Genomic DNA, 16,556 nt, shown 5'->3' on the forward strand with positions numbered 1-16,556 from the left:
CTATCCACCAATGCCAAAGTCAACCTTAACAACATCTTTTTAAAACTTCTACAAATGTCAAATTTACAAAAGATCTTCAAACCTTTTCTGTTTTTCTAATCACTTTTACGCATCCCCAATCATAGCTGCAGGAAGAGATTATTGCAGGGGAAATAACTATAGACACAGAATGAACATTTTTGGAACTGTTTTTCTTACCATCTCCTCCTCTTTTTTTTAGGGAATAACTGGATTACCAGGATTTTCAGGTCCTCCTGGACTTCCAGTAAGTAATGGGAAAAAAAATCTGTGGCTAAAAAAAATTAAAAGTGAGCTCATCCAACTGAAGACATTAAAACAATAGCACAAAGAAATATGTTCTGGTATATCTGCTCCAGGAAGAAAATGGCAACTTAGACCTGAGTGACACATTAAAATGTGTTTTTGTATGACATATGAGTTAGATCATATCTCCTGAAACATGAGTAGCATTGAGTAGAATAGATAGAATAGAATAAGATGATTCTGTTTAATAGCATAGAATAATAAAATAGTTACCCTCTGTCCATACGTCCCTCTTCTTCCTTGCTTTCTCCCACCTTATAGCAGCATGTCAAGGGATTTCAGTTACTGTAGAAAAACCTTTGCTTTACTGCATATATCCATCTCTCACTTGATAATTTTCATTTCAATTAGTCTGTCTGATTTGCTGTGCTATTTAAGTTGTTAAATTATATCAAAAGCCAAAATTTAAATTTAAACTAAACACCCTTTATGTGTCAGTAGCTGTTTAGTTAAGTTCATATATTCCCTTGGTTTCCTAACTGGTTTTTCTGCTCCCCAGCCTTGTGGTTTTTGCCTGGGCTTTGAGATTTGCTCTCTTTTTAGGGCCTCCCAGGCCATTCCGGGCCATATGGCCCTCCTGGATTACCGGGATGCAATGGTTCTAAGGTAAGCACTGCTCACATGATTGAAACATGCTTTGTCAAATCAATAAATCAAGGGAAAATAGCAACAAGATGGAAACGTTCTTTCTTGAAACATTGATTTAGTTGAATCGGCAATATGATTTTGAAGCAGGGAACTTCCTATTTCTTTCTCTTCATTCCTTGCTTCCTAATTGTATTTTAAGGAAGTTTTCCCACAGAAAGAAAATAGGGGGCTGGGTTCAACTTGTTATTTTCAACAGAGTTTGTGCATATTAATCAGAAACTAAAAGCCTTGAGTGCAAAATTAGTCTTTGGAAAGGAAAGACAGCTTTTCAAGGTTGACTTACCCCTATTTTTTTTCTAACTGAACTCTTCTCATTCATGGTGGCCATGAATGAACTAATTACTAAAGTTTTAAGGAAGCAGCAATTAAAAAGTTTTTGGCACAATTAGACTGCCTTTCATGCACAGTTTGAGAAACAGTAGATTCTAATCCTGTTTTCAGTTAAGATAATAATTTTCTGGCCTTCAGCCTCATGACCCAGTAGCCATAAGGAATCTCAATTATTTTACTTAGATTTGTCACTGCATGGTTGGAAGAGAGAAATGGGGATATTTATGTAAACACGCTGTTCTAGAACAACTAAGATTAATGACAAATTTTTTATGTCTTCCAGGGTGAACAAGGATTTCCAGGACTTCCAGGGACACCAGGATACCCAGGGATCACAGTAGGTTTGCAGTTCTTACTCCTCATTATAAACATAGAGTATAAATAAACCAGTTTATTGTACATGGCCATGTACACAAATCTGCCGTGACCTTGGAAAGGCTGGGGTAGCCGTAATAGATGCCTGACTAATAGAGAATGAATTAATGAATGAATGAATGAATGCAAACTCTAAGATTTTGTTTTGTTTTCAAGATATTCAGACAAAAAATGCTTAATAGGCTGGCTTGCTCAGAGGCGAGGCTCAGAATTCTAGCACCTGGAAAGTGAGCTTGAAGGCCTTAGAACCAGACTTCGCTCTATCGTATAACATCTAGGTCAAAAGAAATGAGCCTATAAAACAGGAGAGGCAAAAGGGGAAAACAGCACTTTAGTAGAGGGATTGGCAAGCAACTGCCTAATGCCACTGGGAAGTCCGCTAAGATGGGAAATGGCATTTTGGCATCAGTTTTTGCAACATCAAAGTTGTGGCTAACCTTAGCAAGGGATAATTTCATAGCAGGATGAAGCTGGGGGCAGAGTTGGAAATGAGGAATGAGGAGGAGATGAACAGAATGGGAAATTTTCAGGTGAGATGTGAGACAGGGAAGTACGGGGTGAGGACAGGAGATAAGGGGAAATTTTGTTGGTTTGTTTAAAGGAAGAGACTGGAAAATATTGAAAAGCCAGTTGGAAATAGACAGTGGGAGAAAGGGCAGAGTAACAGAGAAGGATACAATAAGAGTGCAGGTATTTGAGTTACCTCATTATTAATATGCATTCTTTTTCTTAGGGTCCTACTGGTTTGAAAGGACAAAAGGTAAGTCACTTGTAAACTATTATTATTGAAAAATTGTAAGCATGTGTATGAAAAGGGCTATTAACTAATGATATGTAAGCCATTGCAAATCAGATTTCATAATCTAGGCTTTATTAATTCCAAACTCATAAGTAGGACATGATAATTGCTCCTATTGAACAGCTCTTCTGGCTCTTGTCATAAATGGGTCTCAAGGATATATATTTATGTCACCTTTCATGGATACAGAGTCCAGGGGAAGAAAACTGATCTCATGCTCAGAGACCCACACTCAAGGTCAGGAATTGCCACTAATTTTGAAATCTTGGGAAATGACTTATTTGCCCTATATCTTTCCTCCTAAATTGTTAGCTCAGAAAATGCAGATGTGATTTGAATTCTTCAGATTGGTCTAGGGGAAAAATTCCAAGTTATTTGTTTAAGTTTGTATCCTGAGAATCAGCCTTATCCCTAAGGCAGTATGACTGTCAATAAGTATTTAAATGAGTTTTGAAAACATAAAGTTGATAAAGTTTGATAGATGTTTCCATTTTCAAGGGTGCTCCCGCTGAAGGAGAAGATTTAGAACTCAATGGAAAAGGAGACCCGGGGTTGCCCGGATTCCCAGGATTCCAGGTACAGCAATCAAGGCAGAAACCTTTTCCCTGTCTCCTGCCCCCATCTCTCTCTCTCTCTCTCTCTCTCTCTCTCTCTTTTTCTTCCCCCTCTCTTTCCTCCATGTTGTTCTTCCTATTTTAACATTTCAAATATTCAAGTTTATTCTTCTTTACATGTCTGCCTCATTTCATTCTAAAGCATTTACCTTATAAGAAACTATATGATGCTGATATGCAAAGATGATTTTGTATATATGTCTTTCAATCTCTTCTTAAAAGTTGTTCTCCCAAGCTTTCCTGAATGCCTGAATGTAAATAGTCTTCAGGGAAGTTATATTCCACTTAATCTGTGTTTGTTGAAATCAAGGATGAGTTTATATTGTTATGGAAGGAATTGGTTAAGTAATATGCAGAGAGGAGCAGAATGGAAGTAAAATTAGAAAAGGCTTATTTTGTCAACAAAGGTCAGTCACACTTAAAAGCAGTGCCAGGATCAACCCTGCACTGGGTTACAACTCCTTTTATGGGGTTTTACAGCCTTGATCTCATTACATTTCATTCTCTCAGTTCACATTGCTGATTTACAAATCATGGTCACAAGACAGTTAAATTTCAACCCAGATGTAGCAATTCTTTGTTGTTAGGGGAATTTTCCTTGAAGATTTGCCTATCTATCCTCCCGCATAGGAAGGGGGTGTTCCCAGTCAGAAAAACAAAGTTAACAATGGTTCTTTTCATCTTGACTCTTTTACAAACTTGTAGTTTACAGAACTTTGGAGCTCAGGGTCTTGATGTGCTCTGTTATCTCAGGATGAGACCAGATGCCTCATTCAGTGGTTAATGCCCCCAGTGTCTGTTAAATCTGAACTAAAGAAAGCAAACTGCTGTTAGAGATAGCAGAAGCCATTCTACATTGTGTGTGACATTTCATAGGTTTTTGATATTTATATAGGTTTTCTCTATCAGTATCAGACATTGAATACCATTTTCAATATCTGGTTAATAATGGTCTTATTTCAAAGCTGGCATAATATTAAATAAAAGGAGTTTATTTAAATACAACTTTCCTACCTTAAATAGACTGCTTGCCTAATCTATCTATATATAGCCTAGGGTTATGCAGAATGGATATAAAGATATATAATAAATCTTAGTTAGATGTCAATTATGTGGCAAGGACTTTTTCTTCTAGGCTCTAAGGATACTATGGAACATAAATCAGCCAAAAAAAATCTTCAAAAAATTCTCACCCTCATGGAGATTATATTCTACTGGGAAAACAGAAAAAAAACTGTAAATTAATAATTCTACAGTGTGTTAGGCAGTCATGAATGCAAAGAAGAAAATTAATGTAGGGTAGAAGAGATAGCAAGAGTATGGATGTGAAGGTGAGTCACATCTTTGATATCCAGAGAAGCTTCATGGGAAGGAGGTCAACTACATAAAGATAAGAAAAGGGAGAGGAAGTGAGTCCACACAGATATCTGGGGAAGGAGGATGGGGGGACTAAGAGAAGATCATGCTTGGCTAAAACAGGGAGAGAGAGAAAATAGGGAAAGCAAAATTTTGAAACATTCTAAAGTAAAGCAACTGCCCTGATCATTTTCCTGAAAACAGCAGTATCAGGATGCTCCTGGCAACTACTACTCTTGACAACACACTTTATGGCATATTTTTGTAATTAAATGCAGCCACTTAGAAGAGAGGGCATTATGTTCTTCTGATTTTATTAAGATGTTTTGATGCACTTCACTAATGAATATTTTCCTTAGGTGAGAAGTACATTTAAAACATACTCTTATTTTTCTCTTAATTTCAAGGGTTTTCCAGGCCCACCAGGTTTTCCCGGGCCCGCTGGCCCTCCTGGTCCTCCGGGACTCTTTGTGAGTATAACGTCATCATTGCTATTGATTCTAGAGAAATTAATAATAGCAAAACATTTTTAAAGAGTTTTCCAACTGCGTATGCTTGCTGCTGTAATTTTAATTTGTGGGATTTTCCAGGGTTTTCCGGGAGCTAGGGGGCCTGCAGGACCTAAGGTAAGTCCCAGTTCACATATTCTATCAGTCTAAACGCCCTGACCAACCCAAAAGCCAACTTGCTTCTCTAGCTGGATCACTGCTCCCCCCTCTCTGGGGCTCATAATGCCTCTCAACAGAGAAAGGATCCCTGACACAGAGTATTAATTCAAATAGAAAAATTGAGTATCAGGGGAAAGGGCAAAGATTCCTAACCCATAGGTTTTCCATTTCGGATAATCCTACTGCTTACCCAGCACTTTATGCTATCAATTTTTGTGTAAAACCCACCTGATCTTATGCTAATAAATAAAAGATGGCTGTCGTGCTCATTAAGCTGGGCACTTCATGTGTCTCTATTTAAAAGCCTAATTGTTTGAGGATAAAAATGTCTAGTGAGGCTGGGCCCTTAAGGAAATTATTACTAACCACAGTATTTCTTACTATTAGGGAACTGAGGCAGAGGGTACTACCAAAGTGCTTTCACACACACACACACACACACACACACACACACACACACACACACACTGACACTTGTACGTATACACGCACACCCACAAAACCTATGACAGTGGTGTCAAACCTGCGGCATGTGTGCCACAGTGGGCACACAGAGCCTCTCTGTGGGAACACCAGCCAAGTCTGCCCCACATCTCGCCAGCAGTCAAGCATCGAATAACAACAGACACAGGCGCAGTATTGGCACTTTGCCATAAATAAGTGAGTTTCGGCTTGCAGTTTGGGCACTCGGTCTCTACAAGGTTTGCCATTCCTTCCCTATGAGACGGGTAGGTTTGGAATCAATGATAGGCAGAGCTGAGGCTTCAAGCCTTTTTATTCCTATATTTCTTCCAGGCCAGTAGGGAGAAGATCTGCATTCCTCAGAGGCACAAAACAAAACAAAAAAATTGGAGGGGGAGGAATTACACTCATAGCATTGTATCATCTTGCTATAAAAAGTTACTTAGAACTATTGCATATAAATAAAACAGATTAGACTATGTGGTCAAGTGGACATTGCTAGGCACAGCATCTGCAGCACAAGGGAGCATGCTACAGATTACAAGGGCTCCCAAGCTGAGGCGGAGGTCGCTGCCCAGCCTGGGCCCCACTTTGCCAGTGGGAGGAGTGGCCACGAAGCAGGTAGGTTAAGGCACAAGAAAGTTGACTGTGGTGTGGGTTGCCCCCCGCGGGCCCTTCTGGAAGGACTCGAAGCCCTTCACTACACCCCAGTGCTGGAGAGGAGGCACTTGAGGTCTTCCTCCTCCTATGGGCCGATGGATGTTGGGGAGGTACAGCGTGGCAGAGGGCATGGCAGGAAGATGTTCTGGAAGCTTCTGGACCCCAACTTCTTGAAGTAACACCGGGGGGGCGGGTTGCCTTAATTCTTGGTGTGGCCCTGATCTCCCTGGTCCTCCCTTGGCATCTGCACATTCTGGTGCTCAGACAGCGTGATTCAGATCGGCTTCCTGTGAAGCTTGTGCCTACTCACGTGACTCATGGCCAGCTGGGCCTGGCTCCCAACCACCATCTGCACCAGTGCGTTCTTCATCTTGGTGAACACAACCTTCACCTACTGCAGGCACCGTAAACACCATAAAAAGATAAGTTTCACATGGGAGGCTGAGGCAGGAAGAGTCCTGTGAGATCAAGGTTAGCCTGGTCTTCATAGCCAGTTCCACGCAAGCCTGAACTATAGTGAGATCCTAAGGGGCCTCAGAGGCTCCATGTCCAGGTCAGGGGGAAGGTGAGGCAGTTGGGGTAGAGTTCAGTGGCGTCCATGGGCTTGCACCACCCTTTGCTGCTCCAACCTCCTTCCATGCAACAGAGCGTCTGAAGCTTGATTCATAGTGTCAGCACTCTGAGCAGACAGCTGCTGGGGAGAGAGAGGGAGCAGAGCTCTTTGGTGACCCCCTGTAAAGACTCTCTGCTGGACAGAAAGCATGGCTGACTGCAGAGCTCTGGTCAGGAGGCAGACCGGGCAACAAAAAGATTTTGAAGTGATGGGTGTCTGTTTGTCTTAGTCGATAACTTAATACCACAGGCTGGGCAGTTTGTTTAAAAAGATTTATTTCTGACAGTTCTGGGGGCTAAGAAGGCCATTGCTGAGGGGCCATATCTAAAAGAGGGCCTTCTTGTGGATGGATGGGGGCCATGTGCAGAGTCCTCTGGGCATGCAAGACCTCGCCAGACAGAGAGCTCACTTTTATAGCAAAGCCACTCCCATGACAACCGGCTAGTCCACTAACCCCTTAATGGTCCTGGCCCTACCTCATAATACCTTGTCATAAGGATCGCATGTCTACATGAGTTGAGGTGGAGTCTTTCCAAGCGCAGCAGCAGCCAACACTAGCAAGGAGAAGCTGTTCTCCTTACCCATGTCTCCTGCCACTAAAACACTAGTGAACTCGGACAGTTTGAATTGCATTCTTAGCTTTTCTATTGAGTTTTCAATTTCAGAACCCTGAAATGTGGCTACCCATCCCTCTTATTTTTAGGATGGGAATATTCGGACCTTGGGAAGTTAAGTTATGAGTTAAGGAAGTTAAGTAACCAGGAGGTTGAGTAATCATCAGGAAGTGGCCAACAGGTGGGATTAGAACTAGCTCCCCACTGAGCCAGGAAAATGTTCCCTGGGTTCCTTTCCTGGCCTCATCAACAATTCATACCACCTCACTGCCATATTAAATAAATCTTGTAAGCATTCTGCCCTCAAAGTTTCCACATTTAAAAGATACAAGTTTCGGCTGTACTCAAAAAAGAGTTAAAATAACTTTTATATTTCTAAAGTTGAGACAAATATAAATGTTCAGTTAAAAATATTGAAACTCTGAAGGGCTTAGACTAATCATATTTTTAAAATATCATTTTGTATTTTCTTACAGGGTCACATGGGTGATAATGTAGTAGGACAAAAAGGACAGCAGGTAATTTACATACTAGAGTTTTCCAGTGGGTAAGAAACTTTAGTTTCAGTGTGTCATAGTGTGCTAGAGTGTGTCAGTCTGCGTGGTTTATTTCCTGTCCAAAGTAAAATTAGCATTTTCATTTTCTCTCTCTTCTCGCCTAAGAACTGAAAGAGAAAAGCTGATATTTCAAACATAGTTAATGCAGTGTTGCAATGTTGATGCTTAGTTTTTCATTCTTGGGTTTATTTATCTGCAGGGTGTCAAAGGATTAGCAGGACCCCCAGGACCACCAGGAACAGTTATTGTGACACTGACTGGACCAGATAACAAAACGGTAATGCTATAGTTGTACAAGAAGACCGTGCTTTTCAATTTCTAGGCCGAAGTCCTGGGGACCTCTTACCTACTTTATGATCTGTCTTCTAAGCCTCACTCAGCCCAGCTCCTCAGTTGGCCTGAATCTCTAGGTTTTATTTTATTTTATTTTTGGTACCAGCCCCATTAACCTCTAGGTTTTAATTCTCCCCTGTCCTTTGACCATCGACCTGGAGATGTTAGATGGAGAAGCTCTGAGACAAGTGACTTCAGGACTCTTGGAAGAGTCAGAACCTGATCTTGATTTTGTTTACCCTTACGTCCCTCTCCCCTTCATTGTCCCTAGTGTACAGTGTGTGACTCTGATCCAACTGGGTGATAAGGACCTCAAGATGGAGGTCAAAGGATGTCATAATCAAAGGGGACATTTTTGCCTTTCCATTGTAACCCCAAAGACTTGTTGGTCCCATTCCTTACCAAGAACATGACAGCCCTCTTCTGCTGACATTAACATTTGCTTTTTGCACAGTGGGGTGGCCAGGATAGGTGACATAATCGTATGTATATAAAAAAATGAATCTGTGGTATCAGGCACCAATCCTACCCAAGAATAACCCTATCACATCTGAGGAGTGGTGGATGAGAAAGTGAGAGGTAGCTAACAATCTTCTTGTGGATAAGCTAAGAAATAAATACAAACTATCTTTCTCTTTTAAGATGATAGCAATTTCTTGAAATAGTAGCTTAATGTAGTTCCAACACTGTAAATTACACCTTTTAAAGTGTACATTTCATGGGTCTTTGTTACAACTAATTATTAGCAACTTTATTGAGGTATAATTTACATGTCATACATTTTGCTCATTTACTGTGCAATTCAGTGGCTTTTAGAATATTCACTGAGTTGGGCAGCCATAACCACAATTTTAGAAAACATCATTGTGGCAAAAAGAAACTCAGTAACTATCACTACCACACCCTCCCTCTGGATACAACTGATCAAAGCAAAACTGACAGGACTTAAAGCAAAACATGGTAAAATTGGATATAACCAAAATAATAACTTACATTGAAGACCAGGAAAAGATGAGTTTCAGGAATATAACTAAAGTTTTCAAGAGCTGTTGGCAAAAGCGAATTTAATAAAGCCTAAAACTTCATTATCTAAAAAAATGGTAGGAAAAAAGAACATTCATGCTTACAAAGTCTAAGTCTTAAAGTTTGACTCAGGAAAAATAATTGAGTTTGGGAAAAATAGCATCCTCAAGGGAAGACTGCCATTGGGGGAAAAATATAATCAATAAAATCTGAAAAAAGCCTGGTCTTGGTGGTACACTTTAATCCAAGCAACTCAGGGGGCTGAGGAAGAAGGATAGAAAGTTTTAGGCCAGTCAGAGCAGTTTAAAAAGACTCTGTTCTCTGGTGTGAATAAACTGTAATAGTACATAAGCTCCTAATGAAATAACTGACATTGTGAAATGGGAAGAAAGGAGCTAAAGGTGTAGGGAAGGTGGGATGGGTAGGGGAAGGGTAATAAGGGAAAAGAAAAGTGTGAGAAATATTGTGAAATGGGAAGAAAGGAGCTAAAGGTGTAGGGAAGGTGGGATGGGTAGGGGAAGGGTAATAAGGGAAAAGAAAAAAGTGTGAGAAAATGAAAAAATGGAAATAAAGTGTTTGTAAATGGGGAGGGGAAGAGGGGGTGAAGGGAGGGCAGGGACAAGGGAAAAAAAGGAGAACCAAGACCTGTCATGTAGAGGTATAAGATCCCAACAATGAATGTAACTGTACTGTATCCCTAAAATGTACCAATAAACTCAATTGTAAAAAAAATTTAAAAACTGTGTGTTTATAAATAAATAAATAAATAAATGGACTAGGGTTGTAGCTCAGTGATAGAGCACCTGCCTACCATGCATGAGGGCCTAGATTCAATCCCTAGTACCACAAAAATGTAAAAATAAAAATAATGGCTCAAACAAATTTGATTATCGCACAAAATCATTGTTCTAGCATTTGCACAGAAAATCACTGGCCCCAATGAGAATACTTGTAGTATATTAGAAATGAAAATAAAATAATGTAGAAATAGTTCGATTGTGATTATAGAAAATCAATTAGGGAATTAAATTAGTGTTTAATGTAGCTTGGTCCAAAAGATACTTTCTTTTTAAGAAAAAGTTTGTATATGATTTTAATGGGACTTTATGTATAAAATTTTGAAATGTGAGAAACAGGAAGCACTTTTGGATTGTCTTATCCTGAGGCACATTGGTAGTTTGTAAATCCATTGGATATACAGGAAAAGGACTTTTCTAAGTGTAATCAGCATAATCTTGTTTGATTAGTTTGTTTGCGATGACCTTGAATTGTTTTTACAACAGGAACTCAAGGGGGAGAAGGGAGACAAAGGAGCCATGGGAGAACCAGGACCTCCTGGACCCCTGGTAGGTCACTTAGAGTCATATTGGTCCTGTGACACCCAAATAGAATCTCAGAACCTATTTTGATGCATGCACTACCTTTCAATCTCAGTATTTGCTAAAGCATGCTTACATTTGACTATGGAGGTTATGAGTATACTAAAATTATTTTGTAAGTATTTCTAACCAAATCCTTGCACTATTTTACGTGCATGACATATTCAGTACCTGCTTTTGTTACCTGTTTTAAAAGTAGTATTCATAAGTAAGAGCTCTCTTTTAGATGACTTAGTTTTAAATATGACAGATTAATCAGAAGAAGCAAATTAATAAAAATCAGTATGAGTAAAAAAAATCAACAATTTATAAAACCTGACATAATTCTATTTCTCACAGGGACTGGCAGGCAAGCTGTGTGGTTCTGAGAAGGGTGCTCCTGGAGAACATGGTGCACAGGTATTTGCAAATCCAGTGTTACGTGCACCCTGACTAGTTGGGACTCTTCTCCCCATGACCACCCCAACCCTCCTTCCCCCTAAACCCTCAACCTTGAGCTGAGGATAGAACCGGGGCTTTCCTTGTGCAAGACAAGTGTTCTACCCGTGGGCTCATCCCTAGCCTTAAGACTTTTCAGATTGAAAGAATGAGATGCTGAATTCCAACTAGCCTAAGTAAAAAGTAATTTTAAAAAAAGTTTGAGAAATGAAATGTATTTGTTCAAGTATTTGAGAAGCTCAAGACTGAAAAAGGCTTAAAAGACTTCAGAGCCTATAACCACAGGGAGAGGGCTCGCTCCACTTCCTCTCTCTCTTCTTGACAGCGTAATTCCATGCTTTGGTGGATGGTCTTCCATGAGAGGGGAGAGAGAATGAGGCATAATGGCAGACAACTTTAGACATCTGAGCAGAGGGAGAGAGCATCTTTCTCCTTGTGTCTTTATAGAACACCTCAGAGAATTAAACTGATTATCCCAGTTTGGCTTGCAGTATGTTTCATTTTGGAACAATGCTGTGGCCAGAAGGAAAAGATGATTTGATTGGCCAAATCAGTGGGTGGGTTCCCATGATTGACAGCCCATCAGGACCACCCAGAGGGAGAGAACAGAGAGGTCCCTAGAGGAAACAGGGCATCGTATGACCAGAAGAGGGCTGCTAGGAAAACAGAGGCACCAGAGGCCCACTGCTTTACCTAGCTCCATTATGGATGTATTTAAATACATGTATTGTATAAAAACTCTAAAAATTATATTTTGGAAAAAATGTGGGTTTTTTTCCCTAAGAAAAACATTCAGCCAACATGAATTTTAATTCTATATGAAATGGTTTATAGTATAATAGTTAATCCAAATGCCATGACTATTTACATACCACAGCATATCATATAAAGTATGAATACAGGATGGGGGGGCAGTTAGAAATATTTCAAATTAAGTAATAAATTAACTATAAAGACCTCTGTCTTTCTAGGTTTTCTTATTCACTTTTCTACCCAGTGCTTCCCTGACTTCTCTTCAAACTTAAAACAGACTCTAGTAATTTAAGCTTAACTGTTTATACCCTTTCTTCCTTCCTCTGACTCTGCTTTCCCACTCTGATTAGCTTCTACCTTAATGTAAGATGGTCAGTGCTTCCTCCACGGCTTTTTCTCATAGGAAAACTTTGTGGAATCTTTCTTACCTGAAACCAAGAGGAGACAATTGTTAAAGTCCCCCCATGTTTATTAAGGTTACCCATATTTATTAACTTATATGTTATTGTTTTGCTTTTGTTTTAGGGAAAACCTGGAAAAGATGGTGCCCCTGGCTTCCCTGGCACTGAGGTAAGGCCTGACTGAGTCCATTGATGTAAGGAAAATGGCAGTCTGAAAAGGATTTTTCAGTCAATAAATAGTTACAAGTTAATGAAGTGTTGATAGCTTTTTAAAACTACATTTGAGGATCATAATTTTGAGAGGTCATCTGAGCACATTCTTTAACAAGGATGAACTTATGGAGAGCCAGACTCGTAAAAATGAATTTCACTTACCTCATTGATATGAGGGATCTAAAGAAAGTGGTCAGGGGCTAGGGATATGGCTCAGTGGTGGAGCACTTTCCTAGCATGTATTAGTACCCATGTTCAATACCCAACACTGAAGAGAAGGGGGGAGGGAGGGGGACAGAGTGTGCTACCTCATGAAAGTAGAGACTAGAATAGTAGTTACCAGAGGCTGAGGAGGGGAGGTGCATATGTAGGGGAGAAACATATGGAGATGTTGGTCAAATGGTGGAAAGCTACAGTTTGATAGGGAATAAGTTCTGGTGATCTATTTATTATCTATTGTAGAGTGTCTATAGTTAATAATATATATTTCAAAATAGCTACGAAAAGAGGATTTTGAATGTTTTACCACAGAGAAATGATAAATGATGGCTATATCTACCCTAATTCAATCAGTACATAAAGTATGAAATGTAATATATGTAACCAATGTGGTATATTTAAATATCACATTGGAGCCAATAAATTTGTTTAGTTATTATAGGTCAATTTAAAAAAATAAATTGAAAAAATTTAAAAGGTTTTCAGTCTGCTCCTGCTTCAGGTAGAGGGAATTCATTTGTCTCTTCTGACCCATTTCTTTTTGGTCTTCTGTTTAGGGGTCCAAGGGCAACAGGGGCTTTCCTGGATTAAAGGGCGAAGATGGCATTAAGGTAATACCCTTCCTAACATCCTATCTGTTTTCAATTGCCTTTCTTCCTGGGGATGAGGAATTGAATCGAAGACCTCAAAACATTAGCGTGTTTAAGAAGAAGGGAAAGATGTGGCAAGGGGAAAGATGGAAAGATACTAAACTCATTCCGTGTAATTGAAGCTGGCTGACTTAGGACCCAGGTGAGGTTTCCACACTCCATGAAGAAGAGTTGGAAAAGGCTTGCCATGGCAGGAAGTTCCAGGTCTTTTGAGGTCAAGCATAGGCAGAACCACTGAATCTCAACCTGGGTCATGAATCTCTGAACATGATCAATTAATTGTGAATTCTGTTCCACCATCACTTGTTTCTAACAACATGGTACATTTTCACATAATTTCTATATGTAGATATATGCATTGATTCAAAGTTTATTGTTTAAATAGTGTCACTTCCAGTAGAATTCTGGAGTGTGCTCTTGAAAAAAAATGGGGGAGGGTTGATTACAGCTGGGACATAGGGAGTTGCACACAACTCAGGACATGGCTTTCCTGTCCTCTAATCTCAGAACATAGATGTGCCGTGTGCCACTCCAGTAAAGCGGGTGGGGTGGAAGAATCCTGGGGAACCCGCAGACCCAGCAACAGCACCTCTTCTCTACAACCTGATAGATAGGATTCCTGACCCAGATGTGGGCTCCTCAATAAAATAAAGACAATGTTCCTCTAATTTTGCTTGTCCATTGTACCTAAACAACCCTAATTTTAGGATTTCTTATTCAACTGTGCGTTTTGCTTTCTAACTACACCAAACTTGTAAATACTCTGTGTTATGCATTCATAATTTGTAACTGTCTTTCAATGTAGGGATGGAAAGGAGACATTGGCCCTCCAGGATTTCGTGGTCCAGTAAGTGTAATTAGAGATAAGACTAGTGTCATATTTGATTAAGTCCTTCAAAGTGTACAAGAAGCTTTGAATCAGTGTTTCTTATTGTTGTGATAGACTTGATAGTATTTACCTTTTTATCAAACAAGAGCAAAAAAAAAATAGCTGTTGTCACTATTTGTCCATTTGGCAAATATTTCTATTTGATTTCATTTGTCCCATGGAAGGCCCTATAATACCATCTTGGGCTCTGGAGGAGAAAGGCTTGGTCTAAACAGGTTTGGCCCAAGATGGTCCTGTACCCTGGGATGGAGTCAGGAGGCTGCTATTGAAGGTGCACAGGGGTGAGACCCATTCTTCCTCCCTTTCAGCTGGGCCCAGTTATGAAAACTCTTGCACTTTCAGGCAGCTGAAGCTCGGCCATGGTTTTAGTGCAGGGTCAGCAAGAACTGCTCAGGCTCCATTGTAGGAGGCAGTGTGCCTCTCCCCAGGGCAGGCTGCAGACAGGACACATTTATTCTTTGGCTGCATAGCTTCAGGAAAGGAAGGAAAGGGACCCAGGCTTGCAGTTCTGGAAACTCTTCATCTCCTGTCTCAAAAGAGAGTGTGAGTCACATTCAGCATACTGAGCAGAGCTGCTGCCCCTGAGTATGCAGGTTGGGGGAAAGGGCTCATGACAAGAAAAATCTTGGGTGAAGGTGGAAAGAGGGAGTGTCTCATTAACAGTGCAGTTCTCAGACTCTAAGCTAGGTAATTTAGCTCACTAACTAAAGGAGAGTCCCCAAAAAATCTGTATCTTTATACTGAAAGAAAATGATTCAGATGCAGGCAGTCTCAAAATGTTTGTGTGGAGTTGCCAGGAAGATTAAATGGGCTTTTTTATGAAAGCTCATTGAGCAATGCCCAACACCTGGTGGGCACACACATACCATTGTGGGTATTGTGTTAGACCTTGTTATGTCGTCATTATTGGTGTTTCTTTGTGATAAATCAACAAAGCAATTGATTTATGAAACAGAAGAAAAGTAAGAGTGGAAAAACTGCATGTTTCTTCTTTCCTTCAAAATGAATGCACTGGGTTCTACTTGCCATTGTACTTCAAAAGAATTCTTTTCATTCCTAGTTTACTGTGTGTTTTCTTATGCTCAATCCTAATATAATTTGGTTTGTAGCTTCTCTGAACTTCAAAAGCCCTTCTGCTTAGGCCGTGAATGGTTAAGGAGACCAACAGTAGATCCACTGAGCATGTCAGAACCAATATTCCTTGATTCTTGTAGGCAGTGGTGTCCTGAAAGTTAAACAATGTACACATTACTTGTGGATGCGTGGGTTTCACTGTACTTTGAAATAAAATTAGTCTATCAAGACCAGCATTTCATTTTATTTGTTATGGCATCAGGGAGTGAACTCAGGACCTTGAGCTGTGAGGCAGGTGGTGACACTACTGAGTTAAATCCCTGGCCAAGCATTTTAAAACAGTTAAGTAGAATAGAATAAAAAAAGATCAGACTTGATCATATGTTATAAAGATGTTAATGTTTTGAGAAATATATATTTAAGTATATGTGTGTATACATATAAATATGTGAGCTGGACCATGTCATAACAGAAAGGTCAAATTTATCCTTAAATGTATCCAATTATATGTATATGACCATCATATTTCTGCCAAGCTATGGATTCAGCAAAAAGAAGTATCTTTTTGGCCAAAATAAGGAAATTGAAGTAATTACATTTGGTGAGCAAACCATAAACAGCTATCCTATTTATTCACTTTCTTTTTCTTTAAGACAGAATATTATGATGCATACCAGGAAAAGGGAGATGAAGGAATTCCAGGCGCACCTGGGCCCAAAGGAGCTCGTGGCCCACCAGGTAAGGAGAAATTTCTTCTTAAAGCCTTTGCTGGTCATCCTTCTTTCTTTAAAGGTAGTTGCTAACAGGCATTTACAGACTTAGGATTTTGAGTGTAAGGAAGGAAAAAGAGGTCTCCTACTTTCATAGTATTTTCTGCTATCTCCTAATTTTCATATTTTCACATGGAAATTTTGTAAGCATTATGTAATAGAAGATAACTAAATTGTCTTTAGGCAGCAAAGCCTGAAGTTCAAGTTGGCAAGAGGACGTTAACATGGCCAGAAAGCAGCAATATAATGTGGAAGAGATTAACAATCTCAGTGCAATCACAAATAAAAAAATAGAGATCCTAAAAAGCCATAGCCTGAGCAAATTTACATAAATAGTGATAAGCTGCCTCGCAAGTGCCAGGTTCCACATTCAACCCTCAGTACAAAAAAAATA

General features: G+C 39.8%; 1 protein-coding gene across 1 annotated transcript in view; it reads left to right on the forward strand.

The window, feature by feature from the left end:
- Nucleotides 1-16,556, forward strand: part of Col4a3 (collagen type IV alpha 3 chain) — an 82,230-nt gene that overhangs the window by 13,878 nt on the left and 51,796 nt on the right. The window contains exons 6-20 of the mRNA XM_010611959.3: nucleotides 221-265; nucleotides 868-930; nucleotides 1,586-1,639; nucleotides 2,411-2,437; nucleotides 2,975-3,052; nucleotides 4,854-4,916; nucleotides 5,037-5,072; nucleotides 7,940-7,981; nucleotides 8,220-8,297; nucleotides 10,660-10,722; nucleotides 11,095-11,154; nucleotides 12,472-12,516; nucleotides 13,337-13,390; nucleotides 14,235-14,276; nucleotides 16,046-16,130. Of these exons, the coding sequence (XP_010610261.1) occupies nucleotides 221-265; nucleotides 868-930; nucleotides 1,586-1,639; nucleotides 2,411-2,437; nucleotides 2,975-3,052; nucleotides 4,854-4,916; nucleotides 5,037-5,072; nucleotides 7,940-7,981; nucleotides 8,220-8,297; nucleotides 10,660-10,722; nucleotides 11,095-11,154; nucleotides 12,472-12,516; nucleotides 13,337-13,390; nucleotides 14,235-14,276; nucleotides 16,046-16,130 (835 nt within the window). The remainder of the gene's footprint in view (nucleotides 1-220; nucleotides 266-867; nucleotides 931-1,585; nucleotides 1,640-2,410; nucleotides 2,438-2,974; nucleotides 3,053-4,853; nucleotides 4,917-5,036; nucleotides 5,073-7,939; nucleotides 7,982-8,219; nucleotides 8,298-10,659; nucleotides 10,723-11,094; nucleotides 11,155-12,471; nucleotides 12,517-13,336; nucleotides 13,391-14,234; nucleotides 14,277-16,045; nucleotides 16,131-16,556) is intronic.

Source organism: Fukomys damarensis, unplaced genomic scaffold (genome assembly GCF_012274545.1).
Source record: "Fukomys damarensis isolate Sample0158 unplaced genomic scaffold, DMR_v1.0_HiC HiC_scaffold_16, whole genome shotgun sequence".
Classification (NCBI taxonomy): domain Eukaryota; kingdom Metazoa; phylum Chordata; class Mammalia; order Rodentia; family Bathyergidae; genus Fukomys; species Fukomys damarensis.